Source organism: Salmo salar, chromosome ssa04 (assembly GCF_905237065.1).
Source record: "Salmo salar chromosome ssa04, Ssal_v3.1, whole genome shotgun sequence".
Taxonomy (NCBI): domain Eukaryota; kingdom Metazoa; phylum Chordata; class Actinopteri; order Salmoniformes; family Salmonidae; genus Salmo; species Salmo salar.
In genome coordinates, this window is record NC_059445.1 from 45167863 (window position 1) to 45194641 (window position 26779).

At 43.3% G+C, this 26779-nt stretch overlaps 1 protein-coding gene across 1 annotated transcript in view; it reads left to right on the forward strand.

Moving 5' to 3' along the window:
* The window catches only part of LOC106603262 (protocadherin-1), a 93077-nt gene that overhangs the window by 59360 nt on the left and 6938 nt on the right, over window positions 1–26779 (forward strand). Inside the window, exon 4 of the mRNA XM_014196662.2 lies at window positions 12480–12690. Within this exon, the coding sequence (XP_014052137.1) occupies window positions 12480–12690 (211 nt within the window). The remainder of the gene's footprint in view (window positions 1–12479; window positions 12691–26779) is intronic.

The window sequence follows — 26779 nt, forward strand, 5'->3', positions numbered from 1 at the left end:
ACACACACACACACACACACACACACACACACACACACACACTATCCCTTCCAGAAATCCATATCATCCTCACATTTTGAGGCACTTTTGTGTCAGTTGGGTGGATTCCAAAGAGTCCCAGAGTGATATCCAAGCTTCTATTTCCATCTCCATAAAAATGCAATGGCAGCCTAAATGACTGAGGAGATTTATGAAGAATCCAAGCAGCCGTAGTTCAGTTAAATTGGCCCTTGTTGTTCTACGGGTATCAAAACTGGTGCTGTTATTGAGAGTGAGTGCAGCGCAGGCCAGTGAATCAGGCCCTGTTAGTTTGCACTGACACCCACCCTGTAGTCTGTGACTGACTGACATAGGAAACACATCAATCTATACTGAACAAAAATATAAATGCAACATGAAACAATTTCAAAGATTTTACTGAGTTACAGTTCATAGAAGGAAATGAGTAATTTGAAATAAATGTATTATGCACTAATTTATGGATTGCACATGACTAGGCATGGGTGCAGCCATGGATGGGCCTGGGAGCCAGGCCCATCGACCGGCGAGCCAGGCCCAGCCAATCAGAATACATGCTTCCCCACAAAAGGGCTTTATTACAGACATACATCCTGGGCTCTTTTATTTCAGCTCATGAAACACCAGACCAACACTTTACATGTTACGTTGATATTTTTGTTCAGTGTACATGGCTGCAGTGGACAGTTAAGAAATCAGGTCCTGTCAATGTGCTGATGGACAGGGTCTAACACCATGGTCTTTATTTACGTGACTCCTCTGCTCTGCTGTGGTTGGCTGGCTGCATGATGCTCCTGGAAATGTGATTTTAAAGCCTCTTCTATCCGCTTTTTAGGATTTGCAGTATAGCGGATCACATCCATTTGAGTCTCGCCACGCTTAAGCTATCAGCAGCCCAATGGGATGCCCCTAACACAGACAGCCCTCCCCTTTTCACTCTGACATCATTTAGACTGGCATAATACTCCCCGGATACCTTTCAAACACCTAAATCCATCTGCTAAGTGTCTTACGTCGAAACGTCTGAACTGCTGGTTTAAGTTAATGAAATGTCCTAGTGTAAAAAAGATGAGACAGACGTTGCATCTCTGTCCTTGCAGCCTAACAGGCTATTTCACGGATTACCTGCTCACTCTGAAAATGATCAGGTAATTGGAGATAACACCACCCCAGTCTCCAGATAGTAGCATGTCAATGCTAATATTAAGTTGGCATAATAATTGGGCTTCAGATTGTCAAGGCACATTTAGAACTTCATAGCGTCCAAGTTGTATTTTCTAATGCACATGAGAAATTGTAACCAAATGGAGACTTGGGAGAATAGGATTTTTTTATAAATCCATTTGATGTGAAAAACAGCTCATAGACATTGATGATGTTTGAACGGTGTGAGGCAGGAACAAGATTATAGTTCCTGTGTGGTTGATAGGCATCAAAGTGAAGGCTAAAGACAGCGTATTTTTGTTGCTTAATTCATGCGGCCACAGCAAGCATACAACACCCTGTTTAAAATCCAATAGTTAAATCCAATAATTAAATCCAATAGCATAATAAAAGCATTGTAAATGTGAAGGGGAAAGGGGGCACTTAAACCCAGTATTTATAGGGTAACAGGCCATGGAGTTGCCATGGTAATTATAAAGCATTTCAATGCTGTTGATATACTAATGAGTGTCCATTTCATTAGGGTTGGATCCAATAGGCCACCTGCTCTCTCCATTCACTGGCCTGTTTTCAGAAGAGGCCTTGTTCACTGCTGCTTTACAAATGGTTAAAAGAAAAGCAGCCTAATTGCACAGGGCACACTGTAATTTAACTCATTCAGTGTATGTTGATTTGAATGTTTTGATGGATGGTGAAATTACCTATCCAAGAACTGATTCCAGATATACCACTAGTGCAGGGTATTCATAAAGGACATCGTTCTTAATAACCACTATACCAATTGGATGTAGCATTCCTACAATAAGGAGGTGTTGATCAATGCATGTGTTTATTGATTGCTATGTCTCTGGAGTCTACATAAAGCCCTTCGCCACTGTCATCCTGTTGTATGGTTTGCTTTCTAACTTGACATTATACAAGCTTACAAAAGAGAAGGTAATACGTAAGTGAATCTAGTTTGGCAGCATGTTCTGTAACCACACAAATACAGTAGACTTCATAGGGAGTAAAGAAGCTGGTGAAGCTGGAGGGGGAGGCAGCAGCGACTGAGGAATCATGGGCTGTCAGAACCGTGTCTGTCTAAGCTTTAGGAATCCAGGAAGCTAATGCTGTTTGATGTATTAACCATGAGGGAGGGGGCAGTGTGAGTGTGTGTATGTGTCCATGTTCATACTTGTGTGTATGTGGGTACTGCGTGTGTGTGCGTGCGTGTGTGTGTGTTTGTCTGTGTTCATACTTGTGTGTGTGTGTGCGTGTGTGTGCATGTACAAGTAAAGGGAGGGGAGCTGGTACTGTTTGATGTATTAATCATGCATTTGTGTGATTGAGAGGCTCTGTGTTGGGTTGGTTGGGCACTGAATACATCTTCAATCAATGTCTTATTTGGGTCCCTTTGCGTAAACACTTAGCATTATTCAGTGTGAAATAAACATGGCTTATTTGTGAGCAGCATAGAATGAGACAGGTGTGGGTGTGCATGGGTGGGTACACACGTGCGTATGTGTGGGGGGGTGTGTGTGTCCATCACTTGTCAGCTTGTCAGTTCTGTATTCATTTTATGGACAACAGCCCCATTGACAGACGTACAGTTGTGTTTTCTGATGCAGCCATGTTTTGATGTGTAATTTATGGGCTAGTTATTGGGAGACACATATAGAATGAAAATACAAATTAGTTTTAACTCTAGCGCTCTGATCAATTATTTAAAAGAATGGAGGGGCAACAGCCATTCATCCTATCCTGCCTATCACTTTCCACTATCTCTTACAGTATATCTCCCCCGGATCATATTCGTTATCTCATGCTATATAATCCTGTGTGATGACAAAAACGGTAACCCTGCAGGCCTAGGTGCACAATAGGTAGCAATTACAGCCAGCTACTGAAAGACAATTATTTGTGTTGCTGCGTTGCTTTGCCACCTACAACAGCAAAGGCAATATTGCTTTGCTCCCATTATAATAAGCATGCAGAGAATAGAGGATGCTCTTTTTTGAAGTCTCTGCCCACCTTAGCTAATAGTTTAAAGGTTTCAGTCTAAGGAATTTCTACTGTTTAACAGTAAATCAATGTTGTAGCCTGTGGGTTACAGGGACTTGTTTATAGTTTGGCACTTTAATTCACTGTAAAGGAATTGGATTTATGAGCGCTGTGATAACTTGTACCTCTTGAGACCCTAATGCATCCAACGTTGTTCATTAAAAGTTAAAGTAAAACTTGACATGCTGGTTATATCAACTTCAACGTGATATCGAATCAAATCAAATTGTATTTGTCACATGCACCGAATACAACAGGTGTATACCTTACCGTGAAATGCTGACTTTCGAGCCCTTAACCAATAATGCAATTTAAAGAAAATAGAGTTAAGAAAATATTTACTAAATAAACTAAAGTAAAAAAAGTAACACAATAAAATAACATTTACGAGGCTAAATACAGGGGGTACCGGTACCGAGTCAATGTGCGGAGGTACAGGTTAGTTGAGGTAATTTATACATGTAGGTAGGGATGAAGAGACTATGCGTAGATAATAAGCAGCGAATAGCAGCAGTGCGTGGGGTTGTTCATATGCAGTGAACTTGGATAACAACCTTTCCCCCTTATAAAACAGTATGTTTTGACATCTCTACATTGGCTTTGTCTTATGATTACTCCTGTAAACTACAACCCTTATACACCATAGACAGTACAACATGTTTTAACCTCTCATGACTACAGTCCACACCCTGTCCTACTTGACCCTACTAACCACTCACTAAATCCACAGTGATGAAATTAGCTTCTCACGCATGCAGTAGTCTGAACATCAGACACTCAAGTTGTTCCTGAAGCATCAGCAGTGTTTTTCTAACAGGAGATGACAGAATGGCCCTCAGTAATTATAGGGTTCATCGTTCTTGTCCTCTGATGACCAGAATTTGACACGATGAGCCATGAATATGTCACATAGGACTCAAATGAGCTGTGAAGGGACATTGGGATACAATATTTTTGCCAGATATTGTGCTTAGGGACTTCCACCATGGCCCAGTGTTATTAGTTCAGCCATCATTTAATCAGATCTGTCATCAATCTCATGCTGGATCTATTTCAACAATAACACATTATCCGACGGCCTAGCCTGGGCACTGTTATTAGTTATTGTATCCAACTCAATACTACTCTCTTTAAGACATACTGTGTTTCATTTTTAAAACCATAGCAATGCTCTCAGCAATCTTTTTAAAAAGACAGTATTACTGCATCTCTCCAGTTAGGTTGCTTGTGGCTTTGTGGCCAGATGATAAACAGTTGGTGTGTTGGTGTGAGTTTATTTAACATACTCTGGGCACATCGCTAGAGAAAAAAAAGCTTACGTGATTTATGTTTTAGAGAGAGATGTTCAAAATCCTGTCTTAATTACCAAGCCCTCATCAGAGCTTTACTGCACCCTGCAAACACGAGCGTGAGTGAGCACTTCTCCAAACTTTTCACCCCAACATCCATTCCCACTTAATTGGAAATGCTGGATCAATGCATTCTGATTACAAGGCTTCATTGGATAGTTTGTTTATTGTTTACGACAGTGCTTTTCAACCGTTGACCTGTGTTTTTCCTCACAAAACCTCTTCTTCTATGATTGGGCCTAGCACCCCTTCCCCCAACAGCCAGCCCTGTCCCTATCGATCACTAATCAGCTTTAAATTCATTAAGTGGAGAAAGTTGCAGATTCATCAGCCTGGCATCTATCTGAGCCTGGCCTCTTTACAGCGTGCTGGATAAACACTAGTGATGCGCGGGTTGACTCATAACCCACAGTCCCCGCTGTTATATCCACGGGGGGGGGTTTAGTGTCATGAAATATTGTGTTGATGAAAGAAGGGTGGGTGGCGGCGGATTGAATAAAGAGAAAACAATACCTTAAAAAAGACATATATGTATAACTCTTGTGCAAGTCATATCTATAGGCTACATTAAGGTTTTTCTTTCATTATCTTAGGCTATCTGGCATTAGTGTGTCAGCCTGAGATTCAGGGCCTAACTGTTCGTGCTCCAAATATCCTACACAGCCAATCACCAAATGCTTTGGGAACAGGCAGAAAAAGTTAACGTCGATCCAAAAAGGACAATGTCGGAATTTAATTGAATAAAAGAAAAGCTGTGAAATGGAGAGTTAAAAATAAAGAGAAGGGAGGGACAGAAAAGTAATGTTTGGGAAAGATTTGGTGAAGTTGTAAAAGAGGATGATAGCAGTGCCGGCTTTGTTATGTGTGATGATTGTGAGGCGCTATACAAATTCAACAGTCATAAGACGGGACTTGAAATAGGCCTATGGCACGTCAAGGGAACTGTAGCCTACTGTTCAGATGGTTTCGACGGAAACTGAAATCTGGACAATGACAATAGGTCTATATTCTCTTACATAGCCTTAATATGAACTCCTGCAGAATTAAGCATTTCTTGCTTAATTTCTTGCTTAATATGCTGAACTGAAATCTTATCAAAACATGTCATTTTTAGAGCTTTCTATTTCCTTACAACCAGTCAAACTAATGTCATACGTATTTTTCTCCCCAGTCACTAAACATTTTTGCGCCACGAAAGATGACAGAGAACTTTACTGATGTCAACTAGATTGAAGCATTTATTTTATCGATTTATGACATTATTCTGCTGAGCAAGGGTTTATGTAGTCTTCTAGGGCAACATATAATGACAGAAGAGAAGCTGCATGTATCTAATTATAGACAAGTGGACTAACAAATAGCCTACCAAAATGTCTGAAATTATAAGCAGAACCATATCTAAATCAGGCAAAAGAAAATCATGCACCCCCTGTCAAATAAATCATTACGCGGTCTGTGACTGTAGCCAACAGCTCATTTTATATTAGCGGGTTAGGGTCGGGTGCGGGCCTCAGATTTTCACTTTATCACATATAGTTGGGGGTTGTGGATGGGTTGGGATGTTTGCAATTGTGGTCGGATGTGGGTGAACAAACAGCTAAACCTCACGCCACTAATAAACACTGCTACAGTATGTATGTACCACTGGATCATCTGGACTGCTTGTTTCCTAGGCTTTGATGCTTCTCAGCCTTTGATACCTTTAGATTTTTTCTGACTACATTCTATCTAGCCTGCCAAGCAATGTGATTGAGAGGCAATAGAGGACACACAGCACATCTCGCTAGCTCAGATAGAATAATCTCTTGATCTGATGATTTTTGGTATGTCGGGTTTTTTTTGCCTCGTTTCACAGTGTTATGGCCCTGCTGAATCCCCTGGTCTGCTGAGATAGATCAATGGAGGGAACATGTCCCACTGCTTTGGCAGTGGCAGGGTGCTTGTAGCCAGAGATGAAAAAGGCAGCTCCGGATCTAATTAAGAATGATTTTTTAATGTCATCAGTTCCTTGATTTGATAAGATGAAGGGACACATGGAATGCCCGTCAAGTTGTTTCCAACGGATTACTTAGAGCGCAGGAATGAGATGGAGATGCATTTCCAAGATCCCCTTCCTCATAAAATGACTTGTCAATCAGAACTTCCATCTCCTATGTAGGCTAACAAATGAAGACGATCACCAAGGATATGAGACGCTATTAATAGACATTCCGGAAAAAAGACTAAGGGAAAAAAAAGGAAGAGGAAGCCCAGAAAAAAGTTTTAAGCATGCTTGAAGGCTTTGTCATCTCACTTCACAACCCCATTATGTTCCACTTCTTTTAAGCAATTGGAGCTCCATGCATGCCTCCCAGCCCGATAGCGCAGGAATAGAGATATTCACCCTGAAAGAGAGAACTTTGAGGGGGACTAAGGTACCCACTAGGGAGTGGATATTGCGGATTAATTTCTCTGGTGTCTGGCTTTCTCCATCTCTCCTCTCCTCCACACCCTCTTTCTGGCCTGATTGACAAAGCCTTGTGTGACTATATTTCATATTCTACAGGGAGGTTTTTAACATTTCTTGTTACTTGGAATGGGTGAGGTATTGTAAAGGAGGACAATTACTGTCATTTTCTCATTATGTTAATGTAGGCAGCATTTTCTCATCTTCTGTAAAAGCCTACCTTGTTTGTCAATTCAGCACTAGTTCTCTTAAAACAAAAGGAGTGGAGATTGAATGAGACCCGCTACCTCTTTATTTGTACACAGTACAGTTTAATATTTTTTTTAAAACACAGAAAACCTCATATGCCCAAGGGAGAGGCAGAGACAACAGGAGTGGGAGAGAGAGAGTGAGGTTAGGAATAAGACACTCCGCTCCACCAAGGTTTGAATGAAGTGCTCCAAATGGGTTGTGAAGGCAAACATATACAATTTATAGTACTGGTATGCTTTTACCTTTTCAAGTTGCTGAGATCTATGCTGCCCTTTGTTATCATTCAGTGTTGAGGAATACATACACTGCTGTTGGAAGTATAACTTTTCCCCATTGAATCACAGTCTGTGCCTTTCGGATGTTATGAAATGGGTTTCTGCCCATCTTAAAGGAAATGGCAGATGTCTCCATGGCCTTGTGATATGAAAAATTCAATTTAAAAGGATGAGAGAAAGAATTGTGCACGGCCTATTTTCATTCTCCCACACCGAGAGATATGAGAATGATGTTTTATTGTGAGGGGGGAAATTATGCCAATCGTACTGCAGAGAAATTCCTTCATAATTCAATTCAATTTCCTCTAAATCCCAATGGCAAGCTACTCTGCCAAAGAGAGGGAGAGTGACAGAGAGACAGAAAGGGATGGATAGAGGAAGATGGAGGGAGAGAGAGCAGTGCGGAGAGAGATTGAGACTGAGACAACGGGGAGAGTATGGTGGGAGAGTAGGATTTTTCCAGGGAGGTAGAGAGAATTGCAGGGAGCATTGAACAGACAGCAGAGAAAGAGAGAGAAAAGGGGATAGAAAGGGGTAATGGTCTAGCTAGGACAATCAGAGCCAAGGTAGACATTTTAGAAGGAAGTGGGGGTAAATGGGCTTGTAACAACTACCAATTCCAGTAAGAGGAGTTTTTTTTAGAGACCGGGTGTTTAGCAATTTACCTATTTTCTAACTGATCAAAGTCAGATGCTTTACTGCAAGGCTAGTTCTAGTATGGGAGATGCCTCTTGTGATCTATTTTGGTTCACAGTATGTGTAAGGGAGTCAAGGATTTTTCTTGAAAGTTAATCTGGAGATTTACTACATAATCATTTGACATAGTTTTGCCAAGATCAATTAAATCCTAGCATAACAAAATGCAATGCATGTGTGTCTGTAACTCTCTATCCAATACTGTCGTATAGGTTTATAGCAGTATAAACAGTGCCTTGTTCAACTCAAACTCTGGCATTAGTTAGAGAGTCCCTGTGTGTTTTGTAAACTCTTGACAGTTTGTTAGCCGCCCTGCATGTAAATCCTAGCAGCATTCCCAGTTAGTTACAGTGTGTTGTGAGTACGCTGTGGCTCTGGTAGTCTGGGCGTGTACGCGGGGATCAATGAGCCGCGTTCTCTGAAGGCGTGGAGGAGAGCACAGAAAATATGAGCTGCACGAACAAATATGACAATGAAGGAGTGTACCTCTGAAGAGATGCAGCAAGCATAAAATCATAGAACGTGAAGCAGAAGTGAAAGAATTGCATTCAGATCTGTTTTTATTTTTTCAATTTCACTCCCGTCTCCTCTGTTACTGACCGAACCCCCTCTTGTTTTCTCTCTTGCTCTCTCTCTCTCTCTTTCTCTATCATATAGTTGTTTTTGTATTGTAGGTGCAATAGCTTGGAGGCAAGTAGTGTGGAACTGGAGTCTTCAAAACTGCAGGCTTATCAAAGAGACACAGCTACCAGAAAACTAGAGGACAAGAGACAGAGGGGGGAGGGAGGGGGACAGGGGCAAGAGGCAGGAACAAGAGGGAGACACTATACGGGGGTCAACATGAATTAGGGTAGAGGGAGATGAGACTAGATAGGATGGAGAACAGAGGATAAGGATGAAGGAGGAAAAAACATAATTTTTTATAAAGATGGGGATAGGGAGAGAGAGGAGAGAGGGAGCACATAGATGGCTAGATTACCAAACCCTTATATATTGCCATTTGGTGAGTTATATTCATGTGTATTCATGCTCTTCACTGTCTCTGAGACTACCTTTCCCTCCATGGGAAAACCTTTCTATACCCAGGAAATCATGCACTTAACAATGAGTGCAGTGGCCTTGAAATGCCATAATGTTGTCACTATGAAGCCCTGCATTATTGTAGCCAGCATCAGCCAGTGTGAATGTAGCTGCCACTAATGACAAATCTCACTGTTCACACCGTTTCAAATGACAGGATGCAGGAGTAATGGTGTGAATGAATCACTCACAGACAACAACAAAAACGCTCTCCCACCGGCCTCAACAGGCCCATGCTGAACTGAGAATGTCTCTCCTTCCATTAGAGCAACACTTCTCACCAGACCACACCTACTGTGAGAAGAACAGCCAGCTCCATCAGCCAGCTACAGGGCATAATTTACGCTCTACTGTGCCAGGCCAGACGAATCCTCAGTCTGGGCCTCAAACTCTCTGATTCAGACAAATCCCATCTGTATATTCTTTTGCACTCATATCATGATCAAACCATGTGACATTGAGCAAGGAAGGATAATTCTATGTGACACTGATCAGATTGATTAGATATTCACATTTACATACAGTCCTCTCTGATTTTGCTTTAGCCCCACCCCCAGCTCTAAATCTTTCCGAGTTTCCAGCCTCCAGTCCTCTAGAATCTCCTGCAAGTCGCCTCTAGCCCCAAGCGTTGATCCCGACTACCAGCCTGATGCCCCCTCTACTGCTCCACCTCCCTCTCTGTCTCCTCTTTGTACCCCCTCCAGGCCTGGTGGAGTAGTTGTGTTCAGACTAAAAGGGGGAATCTTATTTCCCATCTACGTAGCCCCAGCCTCTCGGCCTCCCAGCCTACCAAAATGCTGACTCTGTAGCTATGCCTGGAGGAGCAGTTTAAGCAAGAATCCATATTTAAACAACTAAATGCCCCCTTACATTTAAATAGTAATGTGTCTGCCTTGGAGACCTTTAATCACAGTCTGAGAGTTCTCCTTGAGAATACCATTACCTCGGTTCATCCTAGTAAAGCAAACCAGCAAAGAGGGGATGTCCTCAGGACATTAGACGACATTCCGATTAGGTCCCATTAAGTCTTGGCCAGACGTTATCCCACTGACGTTCTGAGAACGTTCTAGGGATATTAAAACATGATGTTATCCTCAGGACCATAAGAGGACGTTTAGTACAGGTCCCGGTTTGGTCACTGAATAACTTTATAATAAGGTATTTTGATGTCAATTAGACAACATTACGAAAAGGTTCCTATTTGGTACCTACAGGACGTTATCTGTGGGACATTCGATGACCACAAGGGGACGTTTCATGATGGTCAAGGGGACGTTGCATGATGGTCCCAAGGGAACATTCTCTGGTGAACCTTTGTCTAGTTACCTGTAAGTTTCCAGGTTGTCACTGAGGACCATGTCATTACCTTTTTAGGTTGTTCTCAAGACTTTAACTTTACTCATCTTCAGGACATTGCGTGAATGTTCAAAAGGAACGTCCCTGCAAACAAAATTTGCTGTTAAGATGTCCCTAGAATGTCACAACATGGTCACCTAAAGTAGTCAGGACGTTATGTTATGGTCGGCAGGGGTGGCAGGTAGCCTAGTGGTTAGAGCGTTGGGCAAGTAACCAAAGGGTTGCTAGATTGAATCCCCAAGCTGACAAGGTAAAAATATGTCGTTCTGCCCTTGAACAACCCACTGTTCCTAGGCCGTCATTGTACATAAGAATTTGTTCTTAACTGACTTGCCTGGTTAAATAAATCAAAATAAATGGTCCCCTGGAGCTTTTGTCTAGTTCCGGGATCATTTTTAGGATGCCAGGGGACCATGACACAACATTCCGAGAATGTCCTAAAAATGTCCTTGGAACATCCCTGGAACAAAACTGGGAACTAGACAAAACCTCCAGGGGACCATGACACAACATCCCAAGAACATCCTAAAAACATTATTGGGGACATCCCCGGGACAAACTGGGAACTAGACAAAACCTGCAGGGGACCATGACACAACATCCTGACCACTTTAGGCAAAAATGTTGTGACGCTCCAGGGACGTCCTAACGACAAACTTTTGTTTGCAGGGTAGGACATCACGTAATTGTCCCAAGGGAATGTTCTCTGGTGGACCTTTGTGTAGTTCCCTGTCAGTTACCAGGACGTCGTTAAGAAGCATGTTAGGATGTTTGTAAGAGGTTCTCAAGACATTTGTTTTACCACTCATCAAGACGTCACATTATGGTCCTTATTTCAAATCAAATAATGTAATTAAGGGAGGAAACGCATAAAAGATTATGCCCTAAGACACACTCACAAACACGTACATTACACACACAAACACAGTGAGAGAGCGATTTTAGAAGTAGTAAACATCTCGTTTAGTAAGGCTTAAATTGATGGATAAAGCTCACTAACTTTTCCTGTGCAAATGTTAACGATGGGCTTTTTGTATGGCCATGACCATTTGCACTGGGGCATGTGGGAGGAGGAAGTTTACACGCAGCATATGTTGGCCAGCACTACAGAACACAGAAAGGAAGTACTGATTGTGAGTGAAAGAAAGAAAGAAAGAAAGAAAGAAAGAAAGAAAGACAGAATGAATGAAACTGAGGAGAGAGAGAGTAAATTAAGAGTTGCTAGATTATAAATGATTGATAATAACGAAACCATCGTGGCAGCATTAGTGGTCTGGTAGACCTGATGAACAACCCAGTGTTGATGGTAATGTATGCTCTAAAAGCTGGTTCCTGTACAGTATACGTGCTAAAATGACTGTCCAAATGCTTCCAATCCCTGCTAAAATGGATCTGTTTAGTTCGCCTGAAAGAAGAGGGGAGGATGGAGAAGGAGAGAGTGGAGTACAGACCTGGGTTATTGATCTCCACCACAGACTCTTAGCAGCACAGAATAGGCAATAAGGCATTTTATGCTGTATCAGTGGTTTCCTCCGTTTTACGAGGGGTGTGCATGGGTGAGGGAGTGTGCTTGTGTGTGTGCCATGAGAAGTCATCTTTCCATTGTTGAATATGGCAACTGGACATTTAGTAAACTTATCTCTGTAAGAGGGAGATTCCCACCGGAGTCAACTCCATTACAGCTAATAGAGTTGAGTCTATGCTTTATATAGGACATGGTCTTCTGTCGTTTATCATTATGCTCCTCTATTAAGAAGGTTTCTGTTAGACTTTTATGTTGATGGAGCTCTATTCTGGTTTCAGCTCCCCCATCGCAGAGTGACATTCTCCACAGCCAATCCGGTGCAGGATGCATCTCAGCACAGTTACTATGACAGTGGCCTGGAGGAATCTGAGACGCCCAGCAGTAAGTCATCATCAGGCCCCCGCATCGGGCCACTGACCCTGCCTGAGGACCACTACGAGAGGACCACCCCGGATGGCAGCATCGGGGAAATGGAGCACCCTGAAAACGGTACGATCCTGAATTCTCTGTGAGTTGCAGTGTGTGTGTTGTATCTAATAGTAGTTTGTAGTCTGGTATTTTGTGTTTGTAAAGTGTTTTGTGTTTGTAAAATGAGCGATTCAGGGTTGTGACCTAAGGCGGGGATTTGTTTGGGCTGTTTGTGTGTTTTTTAGAGGGTAGACAGTGTTAGTGACAAATCAAATCAAATCAAAATCTAATTGTATTAGTCACATGCGCCGAATACAACAGGTGTAGATCTTACCGTAAAATGCTTACTTACCCTTACCCTAACCAACAATGCAGTTTAAAAATAAATAGCAAAAGTGAGACTATATACAGGGGGGTACCGGTACAGAGTCAATGTGCAGGGGCACCGGTTAGTCGAGGTAATTGGGGTAAAATGTACATGTAGGTAGAGTTATTAAAGTGACTATGCATAGATGATAACAACAGAGAGTAGCAGCGGTATAAAAGAGGGGGGGGGGCAATGCAAATAGTCTGGGTAGCCATTTGATTAGATGTTCAGGAGTCTTATGGCTTGGGATCGAAGCTGTTTATAAACCTCTTGGACCTAGACTTGGCGCTCCAGTACCGCTTGCTGTGCGGTAGCAGAGAGAACAGTCTATGGTGGCTGGAGTCTTTGACAATTTTTAGGGCCTTCCTCTGACACCGCCTGGTATAGAGGTCCTGGATGGCAGGAAGCTTGGCCTCAGTGATGTACTGGGCCGTACGCACTACCTTCTGTAGTGCATTGCGGTCAGAGGCAGAGCAGTTGCCATACCAGGCAGTGATGCAACTAGTCAGGATGCTCTCAATGGTGCAGCTGTAGAACCTTTTGAGGATCTGAGGACCCATGCCAAATCTTTTCAGTCTCCTGAGGGGGAATAGGTTTTGTCATGCCCTTTTCACGACTGTCTTGGTTTGCTTGGATGATGTTAGTTTGTTGGTGATGTGGACACCAAGGAACTTGAAGCTCTCAACCTGCTCCATGAGAATGGGGGTGTGCTCAATCCTCCTTTTCCTGTAGTCCACAATCATCTCCTTTGTCTTGATCACGTTGAGGGAGAGGTTGTTCTCCTTGCACCACACGGTCAGGTCTCTGACCTCCTCCCTATAGGCTGTCTTGTCGTTGTCGGTGATCAGGCCTACCACTGTCGTGTCATCGGCAAACTTAATAATGGTGTTGGAGTCGTGCCTGGCAATGCAGTCATGAGTGAACAGGGAGCACAGGAGGGGACTGAGCATGCACCCCTGAGGGTTCCCTGTTTCGAGGATCAGCGTGGCGGGAGTGTTGTTACCTACCCTTACCACCTGGGTGCGGACCGTCAGGAAGTCCAGGATCCAGTTGCAGAGTGAGGTGTTTAGTCCCATCTTATTGATTGATTGATGAGCTTTTAGGGCACTATGGTGTTGAACGCTGAGCTGTAGTCAATGAATAGCATTCTCACATAGGTGTTACTTCTGTCCATGTGAGAAAGGGCAGTGTGAAGTGCAATAGAGATTGCATCATCTGTGGATCTGTTAGGGCGGTATGCAAATTGGAGTGGGCTTCTGGGATGATGGTGTAGATGTGATCCATGACCAGCCTTTCATAGCACTTCATGGCTTCAGACGTGAGTGCTACGGGTCAGTAGTAATTTAGGCAGGTTGCCTTAGTGTTCTTCGGCACAGAGACTATGTTGGTCTGCCCTAAACATGTTGGTATTACAGACTCAGACAGGGAGAGTTGAAAATGTCAGTGAAGACACTTGCCAGTTGGTCAACGCATTCTTGCAGTACACACCCTGGTAATCCGTCTGGCCCTGCGGCCTTGTGAATGTTGACCTGTTTAGTGTCCCGCTAGCGGGTCAACTTCCGTTGAAACTGGAGGGCGCGTAATTCAAATAGATTCTCATAGTTATTATAGCGGTTAAACATTTAGGTACATATAAGTGTCTTATATTGGCTGAAAGCTTAAATTCTTGTTAATCTAATTGCACTGCCCAATTTACAGTAGCTATTATAGCGAAAACATGCCATGCGATTGTTTGAGGACGACGCCCCACATCCAAATATTGTTCCACCTGCACAGGTTTCATACATTCACATATAAAGATTAAATATTCACTTACTTTTTGAAAATCTTCCTCGGATTTGTCATCCAAAGGGTCCCAGAGATAACATGTAGTGTCATTTTGTTAGATAAAATCTTTTTTTATATCTGAAAAAGTCCATATATTGATTTGAGTAATCCACTCGTTCAACTTGCAGAGAAAGGAATCCGAAAATCTACCCCTAAACTTTCTTTCAACAAGTCAAAATACATTTGTATTTACTCCTCAGACACCCTAAAATGTAATCACACTATAATATATCTTTCTGAAAGAAGTATGTTCAATAGGAAACCGATTTTAGCAGGAGCGCAACTACATCATGGCGTGCGAAGACACAGATTTTCAAGACTGTGTCCTCATACAAAAACTATTTTTTCATATTAGTTTTTTACAAGCCTGAAACTTTGAACATAGACTGCTGACTCCCAGGGAGCTATTTTACAAATGAGCTTTCTCTTGCATTTTTCTAAGAGGATGGTCTATCTCAAAAAAAGTATCCGGTTGGATTTCTTTGGATTTTCTCCAACCATATGTATTGTGATATATTCTCCTACATTATCTTAACATTTCTACAAACTTCAAAGTGTTTTCTTTCCAATGGTACCAATAATATGCATAACCTTGCTTCAGGGCCTGAGCGGCAGTTTGCTTTGTGCACGTCATTCAGGTGGAAATGGAGAAAAAGGGGCCTGATCCCTAAGAAGTTTTAAAGGTCTTACTCACATCTGCTGCGTCTGAGAGCGTGATCACACAGTCTTCCGGAACAGCTGGTGCTATCATGCATGTTTCAGTGTTATTTGCCTCGAAGCGAGCATAGAAGTAGTTTAGCTCGTCTGGTAGTCTTGTGTCACTGGGCAGCTCTCGGCTGTACTTCCCTTTGTCGTCTGTAATGGTTTGCAAGCCCTGCCACATCCGACGAGCGTCAGAGCCGTTGTAGTACGATTCGATCTTAGTCCTGTATTAACGCTTTGCCTGTTTGATGGTTCATCGGAGGGCATAGCGAGTTTTCTTATAAGCTTCCAGGTTGGAGTCCTGCTCCTTGAAAGCGGCAGCTCTAGCCTTTAGCTCAGTGCGGATGTTGCCTATAATCTATGGCTTCTGGTTGGGGTATGTACGTACGGTCACTGTGGGGACGACGTCATCGATGCACTTATTGATGAAGCCAATGACTTATGAGGTGTACTCCTCAATGCCATCGGAGAAATCCCGGAACATATTCCAGTCTGTGCTAGCAAAACAGTCAAAACAGTAGTTTAGCATCTGCTTCATCTGACCACTTTTTTTTATTGATCATGCTTCCTGCTTTAATTTTTGCTTGTAAGCAGGAATCAGGAGGATAGAATTATGGTCAGATTTGCCAAATGGAGGGCGAGGTAGAGCTTTGTATGTGTCTCTGTGTGTGGAGTAAAGGTGGTCCAGAGTTTTTCCCTCTGTTTGCACATTTAACATGCTGATAGAAATTTGGTAAAACAGATTTAAGTTTCCCTGCATTAAAGTCCACTGCCACTAGGCGCGCCACCCCTGGGTGAGCATTTTCCTGTTTGCTTATGGCGGAATACAGCTCGTTGAGTGCGGTCTTAGTTCCAGCTTCAGTCTGTGGTGGTATGAAGACAGCTACGAAAAAAACTGATGAAAACTCTCTAGGTAGATAGTGTAGTCTACAGCTTATCATGAGATACTCTGCCTCAGGTGAGCAAAACCTTGAGACTTCCTTAGATATCGTGCACCAGCTGTTGTTTACAAAAGTACATAGTCTGCCGCCCCTTGTCTTACCAGACGCCACTGTTCTATCCTGCCGATACAGCATATAACCTGCCAGCTGGATGTTGATAATGTCGTCGTTCAGCCACGACTCCGTGAAGCATAAGATAATACAGTTTTTAATGTCCCGTTGGTAGTTTAATCTTCCGCGTAGGTCATTGATTTTATTTTCCAAAGATTGCACGTTTGCTAGCAGAATGGAAGGAAGTGGGGGATTATTCCATCGCCTTTGAATTCTCAGAAGGCAGCCCGCCCTCCGGCCCCTTTTTCTCCATCTTCTTTTCACACAAATGACCGGTATCTGGGCCTGTTCCCGGGAAAGCAGTACGTTGTTCACGTCGGGCTCGTTGGAGTTGTTAACCTGTTGGGGCTAGGGGGCAGTATTTTCACGGCTGGATAAAAAAACGTACCCGATTTAATCTGGTTACTAATCCTACCCAGTAACTAGAATATGCATATACTTATTATATATGGATAGAAAACACCCTAAAGTATCTAAAACTGTTTGAATGGTGTCTGTGAGTATAACAGAACTCATTTGGCAGGCAAAACCCTGAGACATTTCTGACAGGAAGTGGATATCTGATGTGTTGAATTACCTTTAAGCCTATGCCATTGAAACACACAGGGGCTGATTAATGTTTTGGCACTTCCTATTGCTTCCACTAGATGTCACCAGCCTTTACAAAGTGTTTTGAGTCTTATACTGTGAGATCTGACCGAACAAGAGCCTTGGAACGGTGATGGCCGATTAGACTCTGGCGCGCGAGGTCATGTTGGGTACCCTCGTTCCAATACGTTTTAAAAGAGAATGCATTCGTCCACCTTGAATATTATTCATGTTCTGGTTAAAAAAGGCACTAATGATTTATGCTATACAACGTTTGACATGTTTGAACGAACGTAAATATATTTTTTCCCCTCGTTCATGAAGTGAAGTCCGGCGGGCTTAGATCATGTGCTAACAACACAGAGCTTTTTGGACATAAATGATGAGCTTTTTTGAACAAAACTACATTCGTTATGGACCTGGGATTCCTGGAAGTGACATCTGATGAAGAGAATCGAAGGTAATGGATTATTTACATAGTATTTTCGATTTTAGATCTCTCCAACATGGCCGTTTGCCTGTATCGCAAAGCGTATTTTTCTGGGCGCAGTGCTCAGATTATTGCAAAGTGTGATTTCCCAGTAAGGTTATTTTTAAATCTGGCAAGTCGATTGCGTTCAAGAGATGTAAATCTATAATTCTTTAAATGACAATATAATATTTTACCAATGTTTTCTAATTTTAATTATTTAATTTGTGGTGCTGACTTGACTGCCGGTTATTGAAGGGAAACGATTTCCTGAACATCAACGCCATAGTAAAACGCTGTTTTTGGATATAAATATGAACTTGATAGAACTAAAAATGCATGCATTGTCTAACATAATGTCCTAGGAGTGTCATCTGATGGAGATTGTCGAAGGTTAGTGCATCATTTTAGCTGGTTTTATGGTTTTGGTGACGCCTGTCTTTGAATTGACAAAACATTACACACAGCTATTGTCAATGTACTCTCCTAACATAATCTAACTTTATGCTTTCGCCGTAAAACCTTTTTGAAATCGGACAACGTGGTTAGATTAAGGAGATGTTTATCTTTCAAAGGGTGTAAGATAGTTGTATGTTTGAAAAATTTGAATTTTGACATTTATTTGGTTTCAAATTTGCCGCTCTTGAAATGCACCTGCTGTTGATAGGGTGCACCACGGGTGGCACGCTAGCGTCCCACATAGCCCCAAGAGGTTAAAGGAAAAAAAGGATTCTGCCAGTTCGTGGTGAGTAAACGCAGTTCTGACGTCCACAAGTTATTTTCAGACATAAGAGAAGGTAGCGGCAACGTTATGTACAAAATAAATAAAAAAACACAATCGATTAGGGACACGTAAACCATTAGCCTTCTTCTCTGGTGCCATCTTATGTGTTTTGTGTTTGCAGAGCGTTGTATTGACATTTTTGCTGTTGTTTTGGCTGGTGGCACAGATGGATGGATGGATGGATAGATAGATACCCACTGGGCACACACTGGTTGAATCAACGTTGTTTCAAGGTCATTTCAATGAAATTACATTGAACCAACGTGGAATAGACGTTGAATTGATGTCTGTGACCAGTGGGTAGATAGATCTATGTGTTGTGGTGTCAGAGGGAGTCAGCAGTGTTTCTGTCTTTTCCCTTAGCAGGCCCTCTCATCCCTCTCTCAGAGCTGTAAGTCATTCCTAATGACCCTCTCTCACAAGTGTGCTAATTAAAAACCCCAACTAATGGAGCGTTTGGCCTCCAAATAAATCTGCTCTGTGATATCTGTGTAGACAACAGTGTGTTTGCCGTAAACATTTTCCCCTCTTTACGCCAAGCTTTCTCTCTGCAGCCAAGTGTACTTAGGTGTGCCAGATATAGAGATATGCTTTCCTTTTGCTATGTATAGAGTGCTCAAACCACAATACCACATCCATATATGCTGTGCACCAGTAGAGGCTGTTGAGAGGAGGACGGCTCATAATAATGGCTAGAACGGCGCAAATGGAAAGGCATCAAACACATGGAAACCTTGTGTTTGATGTCTTTGATACCATTCCACCTATTCTACTCCAGCCATTACCACGAGCCCATCCTCCCCAATTAAGGTGCCATCAACCTCCTGTGCTGTGCACTATGCCTAATACACACAGACATCTAGGTCCATGGAAAAGCCTTTACCCATAGCAAAGAGCAATAACCCTATTAAGATTATCCATGCATGCACTGACAATAAGAACCGCGGGTCCTTAAGGCTCAGCGTAGTGCATTGTTAGTCCTGTACCACAATGCACTAAATCATACACTGGATGCAAGCACCAGCCAGAAGGGCAATGCTTCAACTATGTTTGCTTGCCAATAGTTTACTGTTCCACAACATGTCCTCATTGGTTTCGTCTCCAATATTAAGCCTTTTTACCTATTCCACTGCTTTTACTCCAAAGCATGGCTTTGTCTTTGTTTCCTTTTTTTCTGGTTAAAACATGGCTTCCTGTGGCTTTCTCCCAGAGCCTCAGTCGCCCCATGTGGGGAGTGGCTGTCAGCCGCCCAGCAGCAGACAGGGAAGAGAAAGGAAACGTTAGGGAGAGAAATGTCAGCTCCACCCGGGAACGATGTGTGTTGGGGGAGAGGATGAGTGACACGCTAACAGGTGGGGCCAGTCTCCTGCTCTGTGCGTTCACAGCCACTTCCCTCACATATGATATATTATGCATGCTTTATTTTCTGGCTCTGTTGTTGTGTTGTATTCTTTCCAAGGAAGCATATTGGCTGAGAAAAAGAAGAAAAAAAACTCCATTTAAAGAACAGAGGACTTTGTTGTCTTGTTTGTTGTTGGTGGCAGGAGGACAAGATTGTGATCGGAGCTGGAGCGGTTAAAGAATGAAAAAGACAGAGAGATGAGGGAGATGTTGGATGCTGACAGGGAGCCGGGACTGTGTCGTCTTTGACAGAGATGCAAAGCCAACAGGGTGAGCACGTAGCAGCATGTAGGGACTGGGAGCTGGGAGATGAACCGCTAACAATGGATAGACCTAATTAAAATGTGATACTCACTTCAGGGAGATTACAGAGAAGGCCCACAGAAAAGGATGGATGTGAAAGGAACGGAGCGAGACAGAGGGATTCCTCCCTCCCCAGCTCCACCTGGTCTTTTTCCTGCTCTGTTAGAACGAAGTTGAGCGACAGGGTGACCGGCTGTACCAATGCCGAGCTTTATTCACGGCTCCTGAGATGATTGACAGGTGGAAAGCAGGGAGGTGTCACTGCATTTAAGGTGGATGAAAAGCAATATGTGAACTCGAAACATTCAGCGTGTGTGTCGTTGGCCCGCAGATGGAATGACGTGTATGTGGTTTACAATGCAGGCTGGCCTTTTGTTATGGGAAATCTACATTTTAAAAGTGTGTCTATGGCCCACAGCAGGAGGAACTGTGGTTAATGATTCACTCTGGCCTTCTGTTCTATGAACTCTGGATTTTCTGGATCTGTCTGTATCAGTGCTGCTGCCTGCTGTAATGGTTGATGTCCAGCTCTGTCCTTTGCTGTGTGAACTGGTAGTCAGTCTGTATTAGCAGATTGAAGTTAGGATGACTCAGTGATGTTATGATTCACTGTTGTCTTTTGTTACACTTCCTCCTTTGTTCATGTTGTTCAGGATGCCTTGAAGGTCGCATGAAGTTAGTCTTTCTGAAAAGAAACTGAAACTAGACCTTCAATTAACTTTGCTAACCCACACTACAACAATCCCACATTTATTTGAGTGCCAACGTGAATTCCAAACTACTCTGGTAGATTTCTCAACACCCTTCGTTATCATCAAGCTATCTTATACAGAAATATCTCCTGCTCACCATATGTGAGAAAATGTACTGCAAAAAAGCTAATTTCCTAGGTTTCTATGTCTAGTCTGATTGACCTAAGAAACTATGTGTGGTAGTTTCTTGTGGCTTTTTAATTAACCACTATATTAAGGCTAGTTTTGTGAAAGCAATTGGGGTTGATACTGTGTAATGGAATGTGTTCTCTTGCTCGGGTGGTATAAGCCTGTGTGGTGTGGGTGGGAGTGTGTGGTCTTTGACTCAGGCTCTGGATCACTGATAGAGACGGAAGCATGCACTTCCCTGGTGCTAAGCCTCTTGTCTTCAGAGAGCAGGTTCAGACAGCGTTCGGAAGATCTGTGATATTTGATTTGTATGCTACATGATCTGCAGCTATTGATTTCTCCAGTTCCTTTCTTTGTAGGCCTCCTCTGTATTTCCATTCTTGACTCCAGGCTGTGTTGGAGTGCTCTACATTAGGTTTCTTTCTCCCATGTGCATTCTCCACTGTGGTGTATACATGTGCATGAATTCTGCTTTATTCAAATGCCTTTTTCACCCTTTTACACTTTAGCACATCTGCAACAAGCGTCTAAAGCAGTGGGAGTGAGTGTTTGAGTGTGCATGTGCACACACGTGTGTGTGTGTGTGTGTGTGTGTGTGTGTCTGTGTTAGGTGTGCATGTGTGTGGTGGGGGTGTTCACAAGCTAAGTCTTTGCAGATGTAAAATAGTACTTCCTTCAACGCTTAATTGAGTTGTTTTGATTCTGCTTCATATGAGTTCTGAAATGCCGCCAGTCTTTCTGTCATGACTATGAGAAGCTATGCTCATTGCAGCTTCTATTAGCTCATTTCCATCATATCTAAACCAATGAGGCAGTAACCCAGACCAGTAACGAGCCCCAGCGCAGCCATTGCCTCACATTATCAATGACCTCAAGTGTTTGACACTCCACTGTCCCCATTACATCCCCTCTGTCCGGGTCACTGGGGACCCTGAATGGGCCCACAGCCCCCACTCATAGATGATACACTCTAGGTCAGTGACTGCTGCAGCATACTCTGGGTCAGTGGTGACCAGCAGTATAATTAGGATTCTCATAAACTCTGGGTCAGTGAAAACATTACTCCCAGTGTTCTAGTCATGTCCTCTTTCCCCCGGGTTGGTGATGATTCCCACTAGGATCAGTGCTCAGCCCCCTGGCTGTGGTGGCGTGTGCACTGGCACAGATGGGACCCCTTGTGTATTGGAGACAGGTACCAGGGCATGCTCACACTCACACACACATACACTGACACACACAGTCTCTCTGGGCACCCCAGATGGAGGTATTTCCATGTGGCTAGGTGCTCAGCATGGGGCCTCACTCTGTCTGCCTCTGTGCGGACTCACTACACATATGGGCCAGTGAGAGAAAGGGATAAAATTGAATAAAATGGCATTTGCATAATAATGAGGACCATTAGCGATGCTGTGTGATTTTTCTCCCTCAGATGTCTCCGATGATGCATGTAGCCTTATATTTCTGTTCTTTTGAACTCCTATCAGAGATTGTTTTGTTCTGTGGTTGTTTCAAAAGCTCTGCACCCACCTTCTACCCAACAGACTACATGTAACTAATTAATGTCACACTAGGGTGCCATATGTGGATGCCACTGAGCACCTGTATGTGTGTCTGTGCATGGGTGGGTGGGTTTGTGCATGTTTTTCTGTCTGTGCGTGTGTCCATGTTCATACTTGTGTGTATGTGAGTGCAGTGTGTGTGTGTGTGTGTGTGTGTGTGTGTGTGTGTGTGTACTGCACTGATTTTTGTTGTGTTTGAGGGAGAAAGAAGGAGAAAGAGGGAGAGAGAGGGGGACATGGAGAAAGAGAATGAGACAGACTGAGAGTCAGTGTGAGTCTGAGGGGGCTTGTTTGTCTTGCGGGTGCCAGTTTGGGCTGCTGCCCGGGTGCCAGTGTGGCGTGGCGATGCGGGGGCATGGTTTTGCCCAGACAGATGGTGCTGGGCCTTGTCAGAGTCCCTGCCTGTTAGTAGAATTGATTGCAGAGGCCTGTGCCAGCCTCTCCCAGGACAGTGGCCTATGCAGGCATATCATGGGACTGCCACCACCTTAGAGGCGATAGGTCATGTGACTCACAGCTTATTTTGGGCCTGGTTGAAAATGTGTGAACAATGCAGTCCCATGCAAAGGGTCCCCCTGAGGCAAGTTGTCATGAGCAATCTGGCCTTAATACAGAGCACATTCTGGCACAGCTATTGTGCTCAGTTCCAATCAGCTGCTGCTGTTTGTTGCCCCCAATTCTTTTAGTTGTTGTTGGTATCTTTACTGCAGAGCAAGCAGGTCAGTGGTAGAGAAGTTTCTTACTGTAGCAGAATTACATTCTCTAACCTGCCACGAGCTTTGACACTATGGACAATGTTTCACAATATCCCTTTTGGTGATGTGTTTATGGGGCAATGGAGCTGAACACAAAAGGCTAATGTAGTGATGATGTTTTAGGGTGTCATAGATGTCTCTAGAGGCCCCTCGGCTCCCGAGTGGCGCAGTGCTCCAAGGCACTGCATGTCAGTGCAAGAGGTGTCACTATAGTCCCTGGTTTGAATCCAGGCTGTATCACATCCGGCCGTGATTGGGAGTCCCATAGGGCGGCGCACAATTGGCCCAGCGTCGTCCGGGTTTGGCCGGAGTAGGCCGTCATTGTAAATAACAATTTGTTCTTAACTGACTTGCCTAGTTAAATGAATGTTAAATAATTAAATTAAATATCAGTCTGGAAAACTCCTATCTATCTGTCTGTAATCACTGGCAATGCATCGACCCACTCACTGCAATGACTGTAAAATGATACCCCTAAAGAGAAGAGAGACCATTGGGATGGACTAAGTGAGGACAGGGTAAGGACCAAACCATTGACCGTATCATATAGGAGATAGGCTCATTGTCCTTCCTGGAGGATTGGAATGGAAGCTTATAAAACAGATTGCAGCCACAACATGCAGTAGCAACCACATTACGATGCTGTCCTTATTATTCTACTGCCCAAATTCTACCCATTGCCGGCAATTTCACAATTTTTTTCTTCCACTTAAAAAGATTTCCCAAAAGTTTCATCATTCAGTGAGGCCAGTCCAGTTCGCTGTAAGGCTTTGATAATACTGTTGATAACAGCGCTGCTTTGACAGGAACTTAAATTCATTTTGGCTATATTCCATGTCGCATTTGAAATGGATGTCAGGGAGATTGTTCTGTATTTCCATTTCTTCACTGTTGTGTTCATCAAAGTCACTTTTGGGGTTTCAGCCACAGTATTATGAGAAGAGCGTAAATCACGAGGGACGTGATTGAATCAAACAGTGCTTATTAACATTCTCATATTATTCACATTTTTGACATTCGTTCTGTTTCTATTGACAAAATCCCGAAATCCTTTTCACTTGAAATTAAAACTGGGTGAATGAATAAGCCTCTTTAAAGCCATGCCAGTGCTGTGAAACATAGATGATCACTATGAATTACTGTAGCTATTTGTCAGAGTCAGAGCACACGGATATGAATACACATTAGGTCCCTTAAATAATCTTTCTAACTACACTCTCCAAGTATTAAATGACTGCTCTTAATACCACGCACTCACTGTAAATGTACGGTTTTACGGCTAAGCTTGTAAAGTGGACGAGTGTGCCAGTATCTCAAAGCTCTATTTACAATGTGTGTGCATGTATTACTTTAATAGAAATATATCATTCTCTGTACATAGAAAAATCTCGGATAGGATTGTGCCTGCTAGCACCTTATCAGCAGGAACCGGCGAGCTGAAGCTGCAGATTTAGAAGTGATGATATCTGTGAGAGCTGGGACTTGAGAGTATGTGGTTATAAAGAGAAAGGCAGAACAATGTCTCCATTAGCCTATCTCTTCTCCCAGCCACTGGAGAGGGCCCATTCGGCTGTGGGTCCCACTGCAGCAACAGGGGGTCCAGGGCAGGCAGGGGGCGGCATGGAAGGGGGTCATTAGAGGATCAGATATAGAAAGTGGTGATGGAGTTCTGTGGGTCTTAGTGGCGTTGGTTTGCTAAGCCCAGTCTCACCATCCCTGGGTTCATAGAGCAGGTAACACGCAGTAATTTGGGGAGGGGAGCTGGCTTGGGGCCACATCGTTTTCCGCCCCAGTTGGGCTGCTCAGACTGGCATTAGAGAGAGGCCCTGGGGGTCATCTCTCCATCACAGTGCGACGGGGACCGAAAGCCGCTCAACAGCTCTCGAACTAGTGCACTGCCCTTCCATGATGGATAGCACTTGAGGGACTGGAACTGTGTGGGTCTGACATGTACTTCCTTATTTCCAGCGAGTCACTGTGGAATGGAGCCGCTGTGGCCTTTAAGGCTTTCTCACAGCCAGTGGAGTGTGTCCCACAATTCACTGGGGTTCATGGCCACTGCCTCCTCAACAAGGAACAGTGCAGCATTGCAGTCACACAGAAGATCTCCCCACCTGCTCTCCAAACACGCTCAAACAAAGCTCTCACCAAACTGACAAATATTACTGAAGCATCATAAAACCAAAACATAGGCTACTATCATAGCCAAATGTAAGTAGCATTGATCTCAAAGATCCCAAGATACCATAGTAGGCAAATATCAGTATGATAAGCCTCAAGTTAGAGCCAGTATCCTTACTCAGCCAAAGCACATTAAAATGTATTAGGACAAAACAAACCATTCCAAACATCCTGGTAGTGTAATAAGGCCAATGTCATGCCAATACAAATGCTGCATTGAATGTAGACCTATATTAAACTACACTCTATAGTGCATGATTTATTGCAGCAGTAGGCAGCTGATCCCACAAAACCATCAGTGAAGGGCAGTTGGGAGCTCTGTTATGCACTTTAAAGGTCATTTAACCAAAACATTTGGCCTCACAGAAACACCTGAGCCTTTGTGTCTCTCCTCTCTTGCCCATTCTGCCACATCTGAGCCACTCTTAGATCTGCCGTGGTTTTTTACTTTGGTTATTTCTATCTAAGGATTCCAAGACTTTCTTCAAAGGACCTTTGCGCTGACCTCTCTTCCTCGTAGCTAAAAGTTGGTCAGAAACACAGGAAGCTGAATGAAAGGGATTAGTCCACAGACAGGAACAACTGGGAGGGTGGGAGTGGTAGGCAGGGGCCGAGTGGCCTTCAGACAAGCTCTACTGACGCTTTCTCTCTTCAAGGGGGATCGTTATCGGTGAGAAAGTAAACCAGACACAGGTTCAATAATTAATCAAATATTCTCTTGAAATGTATCCACTTCTCATTTTTTTGGTGTAAAAAATTCACAAGCTGAGATTTGCTTCCTTAGCCTGAGGAAAGGCTCCACAGAGCAGCTAAAGACTGGAGGATGGGCAGGGATGATCACTGGGAGGATATGCTGTTTGCCTCTCCTCTCACTCGAGTGTCAGCCTCTCAAAGAGAATCCCCACAATTCCCATGACAATTTGACTGTTATTCTGCGTATGCAGAATGTATATGCTAAATGATCCCAAACACGTCAAAACAATATTTCTAGAAAACAAGGAAAAGTCCCAATTTCATTCGTGAAAATTGTGTATTCCTTGTGTACATGTGATATTTTTAGTGTTTTGTTGTGTTTCTGTTTTGCCACATATTTTATTTGCCTCTTGTTTTCTCACTCCCTCTTTTTGAGGGAGACAAAGTGTCAGGTATCACTGCTTACCGAAGGGAACTGTTGTGAATGCTTTAGTAAACACGCTCAGTATGTCACTGAAAAACAAACACGACCCCGGAATTGTATTTATCCTACTATGCATGAACAGATCACTATCTAATCACAGCCTGTTTTGATAGCACGCTCCATC